The 19273-nt window shown below is 40.8% G+C and overlaps 1 protein-coding gene across 5 annotated transcripts in view; it reads left to right on the top strand.

Moving 5' to 3' along the window:
- The first annotated feature begins 6698 nt into the window (after positions 1-6698).
- The window catches only part of ATAD2B (ATPase family AAA domain containing 2B), a 73949-nt gene continuing 61374 nt past the window's right edge, over positions 6699-19273 (top strand). For all 5 annotated transcript variants that reach the window (XM_033055495.2, XM_033055499.2, XM_033055494.2 and 2 more), the window contains exon 1: positions 6699-6900. In XM_033055495.2, coding sequence (XP_032911386.1) covers positions 6745-6900 — 156 coding nt within the window. In that variant the 5' untranslated portion in view covers positions 6699-6744. The remainder of the gene's footprint in view (positions 6901-19273) is intronic.

Genomic DNA, 19273 nt, shown 5'->3' with positions numbered 1-19273 from the left:
TTAAAATACATGGAGTCTTATATTTCAAAACACTGATTGCTGAGATTCTATTCTCCCTGGTTTTGTTTAAAATACTTCGACATTTTCAAATAGAAGGTAGTTGTTTATTACAAGTGCTACTGATTCTATTAAACAGGTTTTATGTATTTAGAACTTAAACCACAGATATCACGACACTGTAGAAAAATCAAGGAATTTACAAAACTGTAAGCTAAAACATCAGAAAGTTGTTTTGCAGTGCTGGACTGCTTTAAATGGTCTTTCAATATTCTAAGTACACTATGTCTGTTTCATTAAACACACAAGTTCATTAAGATGCTTAACCCTTTCTTGGGGACCCTTTCAGCAACAATTTGACACACCCAAAGGTAAGCATAGAAGGAGGTGAGGTTGGACTTACCTGGTGTAATGGTGCAGGTGTCCTGGCTGCAATCACTTACTGATTTAGAAGATTACATAAGTCTATTACTGGAAATCAGAGTACAACTGGGCACATGCTGACCTACTATAATAGGAATCAGTGTCCTAGTGAATTCAGTGGTTTCCTAAAAGCTGTTCTTAGTAGTGCTGTCCTCCCTCAGGAGTCTAACTGTTGACAAAGCATAGGAGTAACAAAAATCTTAAATGTAAAAAATATTTTCTTTAAAGCTAGAGATTTTCAAGTTAGAGTGTTGTTACAATCAAGACATCACTAAAATCCTTTTAGACTCCATGCATTTCATACAACTTATTCTCTGTCAGTGCACTAGATGAACAGAAGCAAACGGTCCTTTTCTTGCCGTGTGGTGAATAGAAGCAAACAGCCCAGACTGTGTCTGCTGAAAAACCTCTAACAGGGTATTCATGAGATGAATACAACCATCTCATGCCCCTTTGTCAGGAGAGATCAGATGCACTGGCGTGGAAGATAGTGACAACCCCCAAACTTGTTTCATAATGTAGGAGCGAATCTCAGTGTTGACAAAGTAAAACAGGGTTTTAGCTATCACCGCCGGTCCTGTCAAGGTCATAGGAGAACCAGCATACACAGGGCATCTAAAAACAAGCAGAAAATTAATTTTGAAGGCATATTTTTAAACCTTATATTTAACAAGGTTAGCCTATGCCAGAGGACACTGTCAGCTACCTATAATTAAACATCAGCCGTATTGATTGACCTTAACTTGAGAGAGGAGCTGTTGCCTGAAGCCTTTCCTAAGAGTGTGCACACAGAGCAGGAACACACTGTGAGGGAACTGGGACTGCAAAATAAATAGGAGAATAGGATCTGGTTATTGTAAATGGCAATTCCACTGACTAAGACAGCACGTTCCTCTGCATAAGATGAATGGTCCTTGAAGGAATGTTAAACCTTCTAGACTGCCACACAGGAGGGAGTAGCTTAAGGAACTGATGTTTCTAGAAGTCAGCTGTGCACTGGAAAAGCAAGTTGTTGTTTCATGGGTGAATCAGCATTCATGACAAGGGTATTATCACCATGCATTGAAAGGAGTATCCACACGTTGCTGGACTCTTGGACTGTAAATACACAATAAAATTGAATATAGCTTCAACCTTAAAATTAGTGTGAAATGCACAAGCCCATGGAAAATTCAAGGCAGCCTGACAACTGTTTGTACCAGATAACACACATTTGGAAATAACGTAGCGTGAATTCTCAGACACTTCTAAGTGAAACTACAATGATGACATGGTAGCGTATTTTATGAGCTCGTTCTTGGACCTGTAACAAAAAAACCCCACACTACGAAAGCTGAGATTGTGTGTGAGGACTAGGAAGATTTATGAACCAATAATGTTTTTGATGGACTTGCCATGTGATCCTAATCAAGCCATTATGCATTTGTATGGTGCTGAAGCTTAGCTACACATGTGTTCATAAATGCCTACTTTTATTGTGAGCATTTTAGGACAGAGTCTGATTTTTACTACAAAGCTATACATCACCCAGCATAGTAACAGGCTGGCGGTGCTACTTTCATATGATTAATGATCATAAGCACCAAAGTGAGATGATTTGCCACTTTTGTCCAAGATGGAAGTAATTTACAGCCTGAATGATACTGAAAAACAGACCCTGCAGATGCCTGGCTGCAATATCATCAGCCTATGGGTTTCACACAATTATTATTATTAGAAAAACTATCTACTGTGACCTTAGCTCAACAGGAAAAATGTTATGGAAGCTAATGGCCAGATGTGATGGGAAGATAATTTTGAAATATTAGGAGGTAAGTTTTACCACTCCCTTTTAATATTATCTAAGAAACCTAGTCTCTGATCCTGCTTCAAGTTGCACTGATGTTATCTAGTGTGGAAAACAGTCTTCAGATAGGTGTGCTGATAATGGTGCTGGACATTAACTATTTAATTTGAATTCATAACCATTACCCATTTTTAAATGACAATTGTAGTCTTCAAATAATAATCCTTCTTTAATAACATAGCAAAATGCCCGCAATGTGGAGGGATTGTGTCGTGTTCTGTGTTTTATGTCAAGGTAGTACCAATCCTGAAAGTTTCCAAACTTATAACCCATGGACCTATCTTCATAATGGACAGTTCTCAAAGGAGTAACCACACAATCTTAATTTCCTAACATCCCCCTCAGGAAAAGGCTTAAGGATGCGTTTACAAAAGCAAGATCTCTTGTGAATCTTTTTTTATTTCAAGATTCAACTGAAACTAGGAGGAGTTGACAGCATGATTGAGAGGTGCACATATGAGCTTATAAATAGAGGCCTGAAAAGATGATTTGATTTCCATTCTTTGGAATGTTACTGCTATTCAGAGATATTGCAAAGTAATCTCTGGTAAATTGCCTATGATTGAAGCAAATGGTAACTCACTCAATAGAGCCCTCTGGTCTTTACTAGGAACAAACTCTCTGCAAAAGTTCTGAATAAGGGATGAAGGACTTTTTCTTTTGTTGTAATTCCTGATTTTCTGATAAAATATGGACAAGGGACAACAAAATCTTCCATCTCCAAATATTTCTTGTGTCATTAAATATCATTCACGAATCAAACAAGGTTTTCCATCCTGGGTAATTTTTTAATGTCTTTTTGCATCATGATGTCCCAATATGACTTCATTCCCCAACTCTTTTTAAATGGAAAAAGCCTCTTTTGCTCAAGTAATTTTTCATATTTTTCCAATTTCCCTGTGTACCTGCCTTAGCAGATGGTATGGGTTCTTCTTAATACATTTTTCAGATACTTTAATCTCTTTTCTGAACAACTGGAGATAAAAGGACATTGAACACCGCTGTAAGCTTCAGCATTCATTATAAACTGGTTCTATTTGAAATATGGCCCTTCCCAATGCCATTTATTTGTAGAAGCATTTAGACATCTGTCTGTAAGACCAAAGTACAAATCTTGAAACTGAATGAGCTCTACAATTTTTTTAATGTAATACTTAGTGGAATGTGGCTTCAGTCCTCCCCTTAATTATTTCATTGTCTCTCACTACTCAGAGTTCTTACTATTTTTTCCCTCAAGCATTTCCTGCATGTAGAGTGCTGAAGGGAGTTTAAATAGGTTTTTAATGCTGTTCTGTCTTCATATGGCACTTGAACCAACAACAGATAGAAAAAATGGGAACAAGTAAATTCATGGATTAGTGAAATTACTCTAAATCCCTTTCTACAGTAGTTCATCTTTCATTGTAAAACCACATGTAAATCTCTAAGTATGTGTGATATAAAATATTAATCCTATGTTAACATGTTCTCTGCATTAAAAAAAAATCCAATCAAAGATACCAAGCAAACCTTGTAATTTATGATTGATTTATTTATATTGTCAGTACTAAAAATGGTGATGAGGCTGACATGGAAGCTATAAAGCCATAAGCTATTTGTGTCAAAATAACCAGCCACACCTTCTAAGAGGAACAAGACAACTAAGAAACCTGTAAATAAAACCATCTGTGAAAAACAACACAGGGAGTAAACATTCAAAATGAAGCATGTCTTTCTGTGTTTCCTACCATGCTAACATAATGAGAATGAAGCACTACAAATGTTCAAAGCAGAGATCAGGGATTTTTAACTACATCAATCTCTCCACAGTAGTCCCTCTGGCATCATAAAGAGTGCTCTCTGGGTATGGCTCACAGGAATGAGATCAGAACAAAAAAAAAAAAAAAAAGGACACAACTGTGGTATAAATAGCTAGCAAATATAGAATAAATAGCTTTTGAGTTGGGGAGTTTCTGTTATTTCAAGCAGATCTGGACAGGCACCCAGGAAAATCAATTTGCTTGCATATTGATTAAGTTTCTTTTACTTTTTAAAAGTCATCAGTGTTCATGAGAGGAGGAGTGCTGGTTTGAATCAGGCATGTTGCAAGCAGATGTTATGCAAGCTTCCCCAAACAGCCCTGGCAATGACTGCAATTCTGAGTTATGACATTCACTGTAACTGCTGCAGCCTGGGCCCTTTTTTGGGCCACTCATCTCATCTGTTGGTTTTCCCAGAATGGGGATATTTTTTGTAACAAGCACAAAAACTTGAAGATCAACATTCGTTTCCAGACCAACAGAATTTGAAAACCATATTTGAGTTTCATGGCCTATCAGTACTAGAGGACAGACATGTTAAAGTACATTATTTGTCATTATATATATGATGTGATACTGTTACTGAACATATTTCCTGGTGCTTGGTAAGGGGCAGTCTCTTGCAGTTTCCTTCTATTCCTACTTTTGAAGGCTAAAAGGATGTGATTTCCAAATGCCAGTCATAAAAACCCTTGTAGGTTTTTAATTAAAATACTCCTTTAGCCTACAATTGTATGAAATTACTGCATCCCTTCATAACCTTTAAACAAATAAATGAAGAAACAAAGGATATAAAACACACCAAAACCAATCTCATGGAGCAGAAGACACTGGAGATTTTGGGACAGGAGATGAAGTACTGTTGCTAATACAGATTATAAACTTTAAATAGATAATGTCAGATGAGACATTACAGATCCTACCCTGAAATGCACTGTATTTTGGAATATCATAAAAACTAAAAATTTGCTGCTATTCACAGTTTTTTTTTTTTTTCCTTGGATATTTAAAAAAGCTGATTTTCTTATTATACAGCCTGATGTCATTGTTGCATATCTTCTATTTTTAAGTACACCTTCTACCATACTTTTACAGACTGTAATCTTGAAAGATGTGGGAGTATGCAGGTAAAACAAAATAAACTTAATAAGTTAAATTTATAAGTTTAATAATTTAATTTAATAATAATGTTTAAATTTATGGTTCTTTACTAAAATATTATCACGCTTTCCATCTTTAAGAAATAGAAGTACTTTGATAAAGTTTGCTTGAGCCTAACAGTCAGAACCACGTGCCCAGTAATTTCATGATGCTATTTTTTTTTTTTTTTGGTTAAAGAAGCAAGCATCACTGAAATTACTTGTCCAACAGTGCCAAAACAGTCAGTGTGAAAATGAAGGTTGAGACTTCTGTCACCTACAGCTGTATGCTTGTGTTCCTCAGCTACGTTTCTTTCACAAAGGTTTTGGTTTCAGGGCTTACGTGCGGCAAGTTCTGTATAGGGCAACAAGTGGTGAAAAAATGATTCTTACACCGGCGACAAGGGATTGGGCTCGTGAATAGGCTGAAGGGTTATAGTTTGTGAGTAACCTGAAAAGCATTTAGGCATCCGGTGCAGGGTAATGCGTTGTATTCTTCGCCCCTCTGACATGGCTCTGTGACAAGCAGGGAGCAGGGAGAAATGAGCAGAAATGAGCAGAAATGAGCAGAAATGAGGAGAAATGAGCTCTCCAAGGCCCGGGCAAGGAACGGGAGGCGCAGGCTGGGGCAGAACACGGGGGGGAGCCGGTGACTGACGCGATGGGAGAAGCAAGGGCGCACTCCCGATAGCCTGGATATCAAGGGGATTTCTTAATAATGAGGCTCACCAGACCGTGAAAAGACTTTCCCACAAGAAATTACGGAGATCTCATCCCCGGGAGATCTGTTCGCCCGAGCTGTCCGGTCAGCTCCTGGCAAAAGCCTCCCTGGTCGGCTCCAGCCCCCAGGAGAGGCGGCTGAGCCCCTTCCCGGGTGCCAGCGCTGCCCTTCACCCTCCGCGGCCCCGGGCAGCTGCTCCCCGTGCCCTTGAACTCCCCAGCCCTCAGCTCAACCCTCAGGGGGCGGCGGCGGCGGCAGCGGCTCCCCCGCCCCACGGGGTCACGCCGGGCCAGGCCCGGCCGGCGGCTCTGCAGGCCGCGGCGGGGCTGTGGGGCTGTGTGGGCGCTCGGTCCTCGCCGCGGAGCCGCAGCCGGGACAGCTCCCCGGGGACCCGCGGCCGCGGCCGCCGCCGCCTCCCCCGGGCCGAGCCGGGCCGGGCCGGGCCCATAGAGCGCGCGGCGCCGGGATAGAACGGCCGCGCCGGGGCCGCAGCGCCCCCAGGCGGCGGCTGGCGGGGGCGGCGCGGAGCGAGCAGAGAAAGGGAGCAGGGACAGTAATGGCGGCCAGTTAGAGCCGGGCTGAGCCCGAGAGGCGGCGGCGACAGCGGCGGGAGGAGCCGGTGCGGCTCCGGCTGCGTCTCTGCCTGGCGGAGCGGCTACCCAGGAGGGCTTTTCTTCCTTCTTCCCTCCTCCCCCCTTTCCCCCTCTCCCTCCCCTTCCCCTCCCTGCCCGAGCCCCCGCCTGTCCGCCCTCCCTCCCTCCTCCCTCCGCGCCGGCGGCGGTGGCGGCGGCGCCCCCCGTGTCCCCCCTCGCCGGGGCCATGGTGAACACCAGGAAGAGCTCTCTGCGCCCCCTGGGCAAAGCGGCGGCCGCGGCGGCCGGGGCCGGCAGCCATTTCATCTCGTCCCGCACCCGCTCTTCTAAGAGGGGCACCAAGGCAGATGCGGCCGGGCTGGAGGAGGCGGCGGCAGCGCGGGTGAGGACCGGGAGGTCCGCGGGCGACCGGAGGGAGGGAGGCGGCGAGGCCGAGGAATCGCTGGGGACAGCACCGCTGGTGCCGGGGGCGGGGGGGGCCGCGGGCACGGGAGCCGGCGGGGGGCGGGTGCCGAGACGGCTGTCGGAGGGACGGTGGGGCCGACGGGCAGCCCGCGGCGAGGAGGCACCGCGGAGCCGGCAGGGACGCGGGGGGACAACCGCAGTCCCTGTGGGGCCAGCGCCGGAGCGGCAGGGGCCGCTGACAGGGGCGGGGGCGGCGGGGACACGGGCGGCGGAGCGGCCGCGGTGCCGGTGCCCGGCGGGGCCGGCGGCGGGCGGGGGTCCGGCGGGGTCCGGCGGCGCGGGGCTCCCCCTGCGGCCGCGCCCGGCGCTGCCGCCGCCAGACAAAAGTTGGGAGCTGCGCCCGCAGCAACTTCGCAATAAACCTCGGCCCGGGTTTGGTTTGTGTGTATGTCTATGTATGTGTGGGCTCCTTTTTTTTTTTTTTTTTTTTTTTCCTTTTCCCCAAATGACCTCGATTCGGCTGGCGGCTGCGGCAGAAGGAAGCCGGTGTTCGGGAAAGCCCCCCGCACTGTTTTTGTGGCAGGGAGGGTGCGATTTTTGCCGTCAAATTTAAATTGAATGCTTTCCCAGCCGAACTCGCTGTGGTAGCTTTGATTAGACGGGCTAACTGCAAGTGAAATTCTGCAGCCCCATTTGGAGAATCAACATTTGGTAAATTCTAACTGGGAGAAATAATTCGGGAGTCTCCTCTCTTCCTTGTCTCTTTAACAGCTCTGTTGGCAAAAACTGCAATTTTTGTTTTTAATTATCGAAGAATCACAGAATCAATGAGGTTGCACAAGACCTCTGAGATCATCGAGTCCGACCTATGACCGATCACCACCTTGTCAAGCAGACCATGGCACCGAGTGCCACATCCAGTGTTTCCTTAAACAGCTCCAGGGCCGGTGCCTCCCCCGCCTCCCTGGGCAGCCCGTTCCCAATGTTTAATGATCCTTTCTGTGAAGAAATTCCTCCCACAGGAGGAATTGTAGGCAGGACTTTTTCTTTGGTTGATGAAACTTCACGTATTGCTTTGTAGGTTTAAACTAGTATTAACAGCTGCCTGCTTTGCGTGTGTATTATAAAAGCAGTGGAAATATGGAAGTGAAATTTGAGGGTCTGAGCTTTTGACGGTCCTGCACCAACTGACCACGTCCTTGCTGAGCAAAGGAGGAAGTTAATCAGCCGAGTAGAAAAACAGCAGCCAGAGGCAGATCAGAAGGATGTCACCTGAAATTCTCACAGACCCTTTTACCCTATCCACTTAGTCTAAAATACTAAACCAAATACAAATCGCTAATGAGTTATCCTATACCTTCTATATGCTTCTCTTTCAGTTCTTTCATACTTCACAGTTCTTCCCTTCCCCCATCTTACTTTTCCTTGTTCCTTGTTTCTTCCTTGTTTAATTTCAGTGGACTCCTGGGGATGCAACACCATAGCTGTAAAAAGCTGTTCTGCTTGTTCTAGTGTGCAGTTTCTGTTTATTCATATCGTGGGTCTTGTGGTTTGTGAAACAAAGTTTGAAGTAACCCTTACTGGCTTATTTCTCAGGGAGTTTACTGCTGTTAAGAAAACTAGCTTGGGCTTCTTTCCAAGTATTTTTAATTCATAAACAGTGGGTTTTTTTACTGCAAATCATTAAAATGTTCAAATTATGTTATTGTCATTGTGTAAGGAAAGGAGATTGTGCAAAATAGTGTAAAATATTGTAAATACTTCTCAGGATATTGCCCAGACTTCTAAAAGAGTATTTCTTCTGAAATTAAATGTAAATTTAGGTGTATGGGAATGAACTTGTTTCGCTTCACAACACATCTCGTGTTTGAGGTGGGTTTTCCTTTCCTTTTAAGATGTAATTGCCAAATATGAGCAGAAGTTATCCCCCATCCAGTGTGTTTTATAAAATATGTATCTATCACTGTATTTGAAAGTCGTTTTTATATAACTCTTTTTATTCTTCAGATGTAAGTACTGTCAGTAATACAGTGTCTTTCTGAGCTTCTGACTCTTCTTGAAGTAGTGCCAGAGAAGGATCTCAGTGATTAGGACATGAATAAGTATAGCAGTAGAGAAACAAAGCCTTTGCTTTTGGAAGCGACTATCAAGAGACAGATAGTGAGGCTGTGTTCAGAAACCGTCCTGGGATTGTCTTCATACAGTTGTATGTTTTCTGGCTTTTGTTGTTGGGTTTTTTTGGGTTTTTAAAAATTTTATTGGTATTTTGTTTGTTTGTTTGTTTGTTGGGGGGTTTTTTGTTGTTGTTGGTTTTCTTTTTTTCAGTTGACTGGTACAGTCTGCCCTTTCTAAATCTTTTGGGTGTCACATCAGGAAACTGGCCTTGCTACCAGCAGTTAATCGGGTTAATGGGCAGCTCGAGTTTGGAGCTCTGGCAGAGATGGGATGCTTCTTGTTTGCAGTGTGTGACTTAATTTTCTTGCATGGAGCTTTTAACGTGGAGTCTCTGAGAAATGCTCTTCAGTGGGAATGTTTGTAGCCACCTTTTAGAATATATTTTAAAAGATCATCTGTCTGTTCCTTATTAGCAACAAAAAACGAGTCAGTAACCTAATGGCATCCTGTAAGATGCTGAGTAGACCAAATGAGGGGATAGGACTTGCCTTCTACCTCTTTGATATCTATTTCCTAGTTCCTTCTTATTTTTTCCTCTTGGCATTTTCTGTTATACTTTTTATTTTTTGTCCTGTTTGTTTGGGCTTTTTGCATTCATTTTTAAGGATAGATTTGACTTTCTCCCAACAACTTAAGTTTCTAGTCTTCTGCTTCAATATTATGCTGAGTTATGTGTGAATAGTGTCCTTTTTTGTTTGATCTGAATCTGGAGGCAACACACATTTTGTGGAAATGGACTAATATCTAAATGCCTTAATCTTGTTCAGTGTATTCCCTCAGTAGTACTCACTCAGCTTGGAGAAAGCAATGACGTCAGGCTTTGAAAAGTAAACTGGTTTGAATTATTGATTGGCGACCATGCAGTCAGTGATGGAGATGAATACGTGTGTGTCTGTCTGCTGACCAGAAGCCAGATTAAAATGAACAAAATCCCTCACTAAATGGATCAAGGAGCCAAGAAGTTTATTGTCTGAGATGATGTCATAGAGTGCATGGAGAGGGTACAGAGGGGAAAAACTGGGCTTTGTTTTCTTCCTGTTTCCAGGACTGGTTTACACACTATTTAGTAGATTTTGAAGCTATGCTTACAAAAATATATATTCTGTTGTTATACAAATGATACATATGTGTATAAAAATACAGATTTCTTTTTCTTCTGAGCATTAAAATTTGGGAAGTGTTCTAGCCTTATATTAAAGCATTCACACAAGAAAAGCTCATCAAAATCTTCTACACAGACATTGAATTTTAACATGAGGCTTGTAAGTTCAGTGGACTTCATTCACACTATGAAAAAATTGAGGATCCTGTGACCATAAGTTGTTAAATTTGCACAAAGTGCAAATTCTACTGAAGTCTGATGTTTTCAGATGCCGAGTTGTGATTGCTGGCAACACTTCTTTGGCAATTGAAATGATTTTTCTTAGTCATCTCAAAGCACAAATGAAAAGTGTTGATCAAGAATCCATTGTGTCATAAACACTGTTAAATCTTGTCAGCGTACTAGTTAGACATTTTAGAAATGTGTACAAGGTTAGCTTAATTTAATTAGCCAGGGAAGCATTAGCAGTGCCTTAAGAGCTACTCGAGGGCACGGTGATAATTGTAACACATGATCCTCGCTAAAAGTAGCGCTGCCGACACTGTTCAACTTGCGCCGTGCAACCCAGAGCTCTCCATTGTACTTAATTGCTAATGGGAGCAATCAGGGGCTGCAGGAGTGACATCGGTGCTGGAGTGAGGAAAGGAAGAGCTAAGCAGCATTTCTATGCCATGCCAGTGTGTTTCAGAGTCTCTCACTGGACTTTCTCAGCAAGTGTTTTCTGATTTCTGGGTGATAAAGCAGCTTTTGTAGTATAAACTTGCTGCATTTTACTCTTCGAAAAGCCTTTAATGGTCAGCTGTTGAAAACAAAGAAAATGAAAAACTTATTATGATTTCTTCTAAATTACAAGTTTTAAACATAACCCATAGAGCTTTCTAAAAATCAAGTTTTCCTTTATGAAAGACCCTGATTGGCATATTTTCGTTCTTGTCTGTGCAAAATGTCTTACAGTGTTCTGGATGCTGTGGTGTTTAGAATAAAGCTATATAAAAAGTTAGCTTTTCCTCCTTGTGCTGGATAAATGACACTTGCTGGCCACCTGTGTGTAAAGCTCTTCAAGAAAAAAGCTCCTGTCCAATATCTGTGTTTTAGAGAATTGCATTGCCTTCATGTTCGAGTTTGCAGTAGCATCACTAGAGGTGCTGAGGCTAATGCTTTTACAGTTCTTTGAAATACATCCTGAAATATAAAGCCTTGTGAAGTTATTCCAAACAATTTCATTTAAAGGAAGATTCCCAGGAAAGCTCATCTTTTCAGTGTGTAATAAAATCTCGGGTTCTTTCTGGTTTAGTGGTCTGCTGCTCTTTTGGGATTTATCAAGGAAAAATCAGTGTTGTAAAATGAGTCATGCAGGCCATTCCTTGGCTGTATGGTGTTAATATAGCTATGAGCAGTGGGAAATGGAGCAATTGTTGGAAGCAGTCTTTGTTCAGGGTTCTGTCAAAATACCATACAGTTGGCATTTGTGATCCTTTTGTGGTTCTGAAGGGCTGTCCTGGTTTTGAATTCTTGTGTATCCTGCCAGATCAGTCCAGGCTGCTGTCAGGACATCTGAAGTGTCCGTGGTCTGTTTTGGGAGGCAGTGGTGCATCCTGTTTGAAGCATCCTTGCTGTCCCACTGTTCTGGGGCCTTCAAAGGAAGCAATCTAAGGGCTAATCCAGTGAATGGATAAGACTTCCAAAGAGTACTCAGGAAATGGTGTTGATGTTTCGTGTGCTGCATTGCTTCCTCTGAATATTGGGCTTGTCCCAAAGTAATATTAATAAAAGCTGCTTCTCCAACTGCTGTCTCTGTCTGTCTGAACTTCAAACAGAAGGTTTGACCCATGGCTGTGAGACAGCCCATGACAATTTTGCAAGAGTCGCATACAGCTTGGGGTTATGCAAGATAATTAGCTCAGGTAATTATATTCTGATCACCTCCATCCCCCTGCAGCTTCAGTTGCGTGTGGTATGGTTTTGCACATCCTGCCCTAAATTGTTGAATGTTTGCTACGCTGTGGAAAAAGTTTTAATTCCAATCTAATGATGCTTTGAATGATTTCTCTGTAAAACTTTATAAAACCCATCTTGAACCAAAGCATGCAGCAAGTAGGCATCAGTGAGCTGAAGCTTTCCTTGCTGTGAATTTTGTGTGCTGTTTTGTAGCTGAGATCCTTTGAAAGATTGCTGATTATTTATTAGATGTTTTAGCTCTAATGGATTACTTTTCTGTGGGTAATGTCATCCATGAACCCATTTATTGCAAAGGGAGTTGACAATATGTTTTTATCTTTTTTTTTGTGTACACTTCATGCTTTGCTGGTTTTCCTAAACAATTTTTCAGACTGACTTCATTCTTGAAATATTGTCTTCATTACCTTTGATGGGATTTTCATAGTTTATTTTAACCATTAATTCTGCTTTAAATTGTTCAAGTGTTGGTTTGCATTTATATGTGCTTGGATTCTTTTTCTGAATAAATTTAGTTTCTTTTTGCTTGGTAGCTACTAAAACAGGCACCTTTTCAACCTTAGATTAATGTATAATCTTCTGTAAGCCTTTTCATTGTGCACTGAGTATGTGTTTGCTGTAATAGCTTCAACTCCAGCTGAACTAGGTATGAAGGAGGGAGCTTTAGTTCTCCTGTTAGAAATATAGAACTAAGAAGCTTCTCCAAGTTCCATAATTCTTGTAGCCTGTACTGAATTTTGTGGTTTTACCTTTTTGCTTCTAGTAGTGTCTGTTGATGGCCTAAGTTATGTAAAGCTTTGATAGAAAGTTTGTTTCCAGTTACACTTGGAGCAGAGGCTTTGGTTTGGTTGTTTTCATCATTTGGGAAGGGGGCATTTTGCTTTTCTCCAGCCTCCAGTCACTTCTTTCATTTGAAATGGATAAATAGTTGAGCCAAGCTATTTAAATAACCTGAAATGAAGAAGCTGTTCATTTTCTACATGTGGAAGAGATTACTTGCAGTGAAATTTGTTGCTGTGCTTCAGCAATCCCTCATTCCAAATACTTAATAACTATCCTCTATTATTTCTCTGATGTATCGTTCAGGCTTTGAATTTTGTTTTTATTATGATTTAAATTTCAGTACATTAATCTTAATATTTCTATAACAATTGTACACAGTTTAATTTCTTTTCTCTTCTGAAAATACTGTCTTCAAGTGCATTGTAGCTAGGGGTGCAGAAGTGTTTTTTAATCTTATTTTTTATCCACACAGAAGGCCACCTTCCTAGTTTCCCTTGCTACAGACACTTCCTTGCTTAGTTTACTGAGTCTATTTCCTGGTCATGTCCAAACCTTGGGGAACAGTCTGGTTCAGGACTTCTCACTCTGTTCTCCTTTTTACTATCCTCATTTAGATAATTCTGCTTCTTTATTTAGGTTTATAGTCGTATTGAAGGAGGCCATGTCTTATAAGCTTTGTTTAGAATGTGGCTGTTTAGCAGAAACAAGATGGGTTTTTGAGGACTGAGCATAGGAATAAACATTTGAATGTTTTCATTTTTTCCACATCAGAATTGTAATAATTCTTGATTTTATATTAATTACATAAATATAATTTCTGTTTTAAAAATCTTGTTAACAGAGTCTAGAAACTCACAGAAATGGTTAATGCAGTTCTGACTAAAAATGTGTTGCTTTTAATTATTCCTTCAGTGTACAATAAGGAGGATTTCTTAAAAACTTCCCTTAAGTGGATCTACTAGAAAAACTTCTACAGCAAGTAGAGAACTCTTCTCAGTGGACTTGCTGTTCTGCAGGTGTGTGATTTCACATGTGCTGCAAGCTGTGAGCTCTGGCTGTGAACTCTGCAGTTGTGAAAACAACAGGCTCGCCAATATTAATGCTTGCCAGGCCATTTGATCAGCTGGATCAGGATCACGTTACTGGTCCAGCTGAAACTAATCTTCTCCACATCCTCTGGCTTCCCCTTGCCTCCCCTCATTCTTCTGTGTATCAGCTGAAATTTCACAGTATCATCCTAATTTTGGTGAAGGCATAGAGCAGTGCTCGTGGTGGAAATGCTTGGAGTGGGCTGCTGATGATGGGAAGATAAAGCTCAGCTCACTATTTATGGCTCTGTCACAGTTTGGCACAGGCTGCTCTGTAGGTCACTCTCCCTTTCATTCATGAACCAAGTAACCTGTAGATTGCAAGGGGTTTTTGTGTGTCACACTGAAGCTGTTGGCAGGTACTCAGTGTGGGTACAAACAGGTGTCTTTTTCTATAACAAAAAGAGGGAATGGTTGCAGGTGTGAAAATCCCCAGTTAACAGTGCTTATATTTTTAACTTGTAAACTTTTAACTTTTCTCAAAAGCTTTCACATTTATTAAATAACCTGAATTCTAGAGTTGAAGAGTTTCAGGAAGTAAGATGGAAATCAGTTGACATAATAAAGCAGATCTTCAAGTGCAAGAACTTATTTTTTTTAAAATCTGAATAAATGGGGAAGAATTTATTCTTCTGAAAAAAGTCTAGATGTTGGTATTCTTTGTGTTCTTAATGGCTATTATTGATGTGAGCATTGTTCACTGAAAAAAACCTTCAGAAGCTGAATGTTAAAAGGATTCAGATCATCCTGCAATTGAGGCATTCTTTACTATCATTACCACTAATGAAATACATCGTTAATAGTTGTTTATTCCAAGATCATCAAGCACTTAAGCATGAACATTATTTTTCCTTAACACCTGTGGAGAACCAATGTCTGATAAATGACTGTGTGCAAACAAGTGGAAATTAGAGAACTGCAACCAGGAGATGCGTTCTTTTAAACTGACATTCTTTTTTTCAAGCTGTCAGCAAGGTTAACGCATCAGGGCCTTCATTAAACTTGGAGTTCTCACAATGGTAGTTAATGTGCTCTAATCCCAATACATTTATTTCTCAGCTTTTTGTCATTTGAAGGCTGAGGCAGAATGGTTTGGGTTGGAAGGATGTTGAAAATCATCTCTTCCCAGTCCCCTGCCATGAGCAGGGACACTTTCCACTAGAGAAGGTTGCTCAGAGCTCCATCCAATTTAGCCTCGAAGTAAAAGTGCTTTTACACTGGATTTTTAGGACACAAAGGTAGATGTTCAGCCTGCAGCAGTATGTTGTGTACCATCACAAGTACAGTGTGCTGTATTATGCTCGACCTCAAGTTCAGTCATGTTACCTTCTTTCCCAGACAAGCGTATCAGGTCTTACCTCTTCCCACTGAGCAGTCAGCCAGTTCTCCCCTACATGAGGGGCTGAAAGCATTTGCCAGGAAAATGTGGGTTGGGGTGGGGAAGAGAGGAGCTTGTGAGGATGTGTTGGTGCTGGAGAGAGTGGGTAGTGTGGTGTGTCATCCTGAAATTAGGGCGTAGTGTGGATGCGTAAGGCAAGGTGTGGTACCTGGTTTGAGCATGATGATGAGACCATTTCAGCTACTGAACATTTGTACTAAGAATAAAGAGAGTTTTACTCATCCCCGCCCCCCACCACTTTTTGGTGAAGAAGCTATAAAACAAAGTGGTGAACTTAAAAAAAAAAAAAAAATGGAAATACGATTTGAAGGGATTTATTAGATTCTGGTCAGATGACATGATCACAGTCATAAGAAAATTTGTTGATCTAGTAAGTAGAATTTGGAACCAAACAAAACTTAAAATATCTCAAAGAGATTGTGAAGCTTTCTGATTTTTTTAAAAATTGCTTAGTATGCCTAGACCAAAAAAGCATTAGCTTAATGCTAGCAAAATATAGCTCTTACCTAACTCTCATCAATAGATCTTAATGCAGATCTTTAATGCAATTAAATTTTTAGGAGTTAATGTTTCAATTCATGTTTTTTACCTTTGCAGAAACTGATACACAAAAGAACAAGTGACCTTTCCAGAATCACTGGACAGACAGCTAGACAATGTTTTTGGTGTATTTTATTGGTGTTTGAAATATGTTGTAGTTTCAGTAAAAGCAAGTTATTTGTTAACTGAATAGTTATGTAATATGAGGGCAAGGATGGGACATGAGCTTAGCTAATTGGGGTAGTGGGGACACAGTCACATTTTTTTAATGAATAACTTTTACTTTGGAAAGACAATTTTATCTTTTTATACTGTACGATATAAAAGTTTATTAAATGCACTAAGTAGTCATAAGTATTTTAGATCTTTTAATGGACAGCCAGCCCATTTCAAGAATTTTGCATGAACTGGTAGGAGAAAAGGCAGACCAGTTTTTTTCATATGTATTTTTAAAATAAGAGTCCCGATTAATATTCTGGAACATCCAAGAAGATGTGTTGTTAATCAAAAGATGTATTTTAAAAGAAAGTTAGAAATAACCAGGAGACCTGGATTTGGTTTCTCCGACGTCAGTAAAAATAAGATTGAGAGATGTCTCAAATTGTTGTCTTTTCAGAGAGTCAAGTGAAGTGGAAAAAGTTACATTTCAATATCAGAAGCTAGGATTTAACTAAAGTTAGAAGCAGAGGTTTTTGAAAACCTGTGGCTGAAACAGATTTTTTTAAAAGATATACTTCATTATTATTAAGGGAAAGTAACTTTCAGGGTCTTTCATGCTTGTTTAGCGGGTTAAAAAAAAACAATCCATGCATTTAAGAAAATGGAGAGAAAAAGGATTGGTCAGCTGAAGATGGAATGTCAGTGCACTAATTTCATGTCTTAGACATGGGAAGAGGCCGTACAAAAGCAGTTGCTGCAGCATTCAAGAGCACGTTGGGAAGTTGCCTGAGTGAGGAGCTGTGTGAGCAGTGGTGCGGGTGTTCAGGGTGTGGCAGACACTCAGCAGGGTGTGCCCCACAAACTGTATGGCGAGGACAGCAAGTTTGACCATGGTGGATCACTCAGATATTCATGTCTGCATGCCTGTGTCTGAGTACAAATGAACCTGTGGCAAACCAGACAGAGTCTTTTTCAGAAATTGCAAGGTGTGGTTGTGGTTTTAATGTTATATCATCTCTTACTTGAGAACTCAGTGAACTTGTGTTCACATGCTTGGAGATGCCAGTGGCAGGGATGGTTTGTACTCATCCTGTGCATCCAAGGCTACTGGATTAGGATAATTTTGGGGTGTTCAGACCAGCAGTATAGTGAAGAGTTCTTTGGTTGTTCTGTTCGCCAGGAGATTCAACTTAAAAAACAGAAGAAACAAACCCCCCCTATCCTTTCCCCTTCAAAGATGCTATAAGTAATCTTTGTATTTTTGGGAATTAATCAAATGTCATGCATTAGCCGACTGGTTCCTGTGATACACCTGAAGGCAATGTCAGTGAGTACTCCCCTGCTGTGGGTGTTCTTCAGTCCTGCTGAAAGACTGTACTGGTGTATTTACTGTTCTAAGAGGATAAGTTGAGAAGGAAAAGGTCAGTTTTATTAATTGATTTCTAGTTTGTGTTTTCCAAAATTTAAGGAAATAAATAAATCTCTGTTATTATCAAATTAGTGTTTTGAGATTTAGGGATGGATAGAAGAGACTACAGGTAATAATGTAAATAAATACCAGTGTATTTGTAACTTGCTCATAGACAGGTATTGAACAGTGTTTCTGTCTTTCTCCTTTTCATACAAAGCAGAGAAAGCATAGAGATAATATGCAGCTATATGTTTTCTTGCTTTATTATTCATTTTAGCTTTTGTCTCTAGATATATCAGTACCATCCATTCAAGTGCCTTCAGTGAAGGTGTGTTACCAGCTTGCTCCCCACTGCTTCTGCCTAAATTGAATCTTAGCTCAACAGCTGATTTGTGGTATTCATTCAGCTGTCACATTCCATTTTACTTTTGAATCCAAAGATAATGAAGACTGTGTTTTGCCAGTCTAGACCATGGATGGTATCCTGTTAATGCCAGTTATTTCCTTTACTCATTATTAGTGAGAGTGCTTTCCGTAAGAGGTGGCTCTGGTTGTTCTGGATCACAGCTGGAGTTTGCTGGGTCTCTCTTTTTTGTTGGATCAATGCAGTTGCACTAAATTTTGTTTCTCTCTTTGTACTTTCTGACACTATGTAAAGTCATTTTTTGATTCTTCTGTGTCTGCTCTTTCTTTGTTGCTTTGGTATGCTTGAAGGCAATTCTGACATGATTAAGATTTTATTAATTCATATTCTCTGCATTCTCTCAGCATGTCAGTGCGTTTGCTTCAGTGCCAGTGTTTCATTAGGAGCTTTGAGTTCAGTGCATCGGTTCCTACTTCTGCAATTGCATTATTAATTTCTTAATTTGTAAGTTTGATGCTTGTATCCTATCTTTCTAGTCCCAGAACATTTTCATGATATCTACTCTGAAGTAATAAGTTTCTGGGTTGAAACTGAAGTGCTATTTTTAATCATTAAAGGTATAAATGGTTTGAGACCCAGTTCCTTGAGGGAACAAGTTGAGTGCTGTAGAATCATTAGACCTGTTTTGCTATAAATGGGAGGAAGCAGTGGACTGCTCTCTGTAAAGGCTTCCCAAACTGAAATTAATTTCCTTTCTTGTTCTAGCGTATCCCAGTTTGGATAATCTCTTGAGTGTTATGGAAACTCTGTCTTCGTATTTTACTGTGGATAGTGAAGGTTCTGGATGGTAATCTGATTTGATTCCCTAGAGCTTGAATTTTTAAGATTGTCTGTTAACTGGAAAATGGAGCTTGGATTCTTGGTAATATATTTAAAATTTCAGTGATTTCAACTTTGTAGTAACTTTGTCAGTACTTCATGGTAAAACATTTTCTGTTTTAGTACATCTTGCACAGCGTGTGCTGTAATGTAGGTTAGTATTTGGACTTGAGTATCTTAAAATTTAACTGGGTTTGTACTTGCTGAGTTTATGCATAGAGTTAATATGCAGACAAGTGAGGTTCAGCTGAAAATAATAGCCTAAACAAAGAATAACCTAATTAAATAAGCCCCTTAATTGCTAGTCTGGTTCCTTAGGCAGCTGCAAGGAACTGATCGCTCATGTGATTGCATTGACTGCCTGTTCTTCCAGTTTCTGAAGTTATTTGCCAGCATACGTTCATTTGACAGCTTTAGCGATCTCAAAGATACTCAACTTTTATAAATTTTGTGAATATTTGTAGCTCAGGAAGACCTGAAGTAGCAGAATTTGT

The sequence above is a fragment of the Catharus ustulatus genome, chromosome 3 (assembly GCF_009819885.2).
Source record: "Catharus ustulatus isolate bCatUst1 chromosome 3, bCatUst1.pri.v2, whole genome shotgun sequence".
Taxonomy (NCBI): Eukaryota; Metazoa; Chordata; class Aves; order Passeriformes; family Turdidae; genus Catharus; species Catharus ustulatus.
This window is presented reverse-complemented; position numbering and strand designations above follow the sequence as displayed.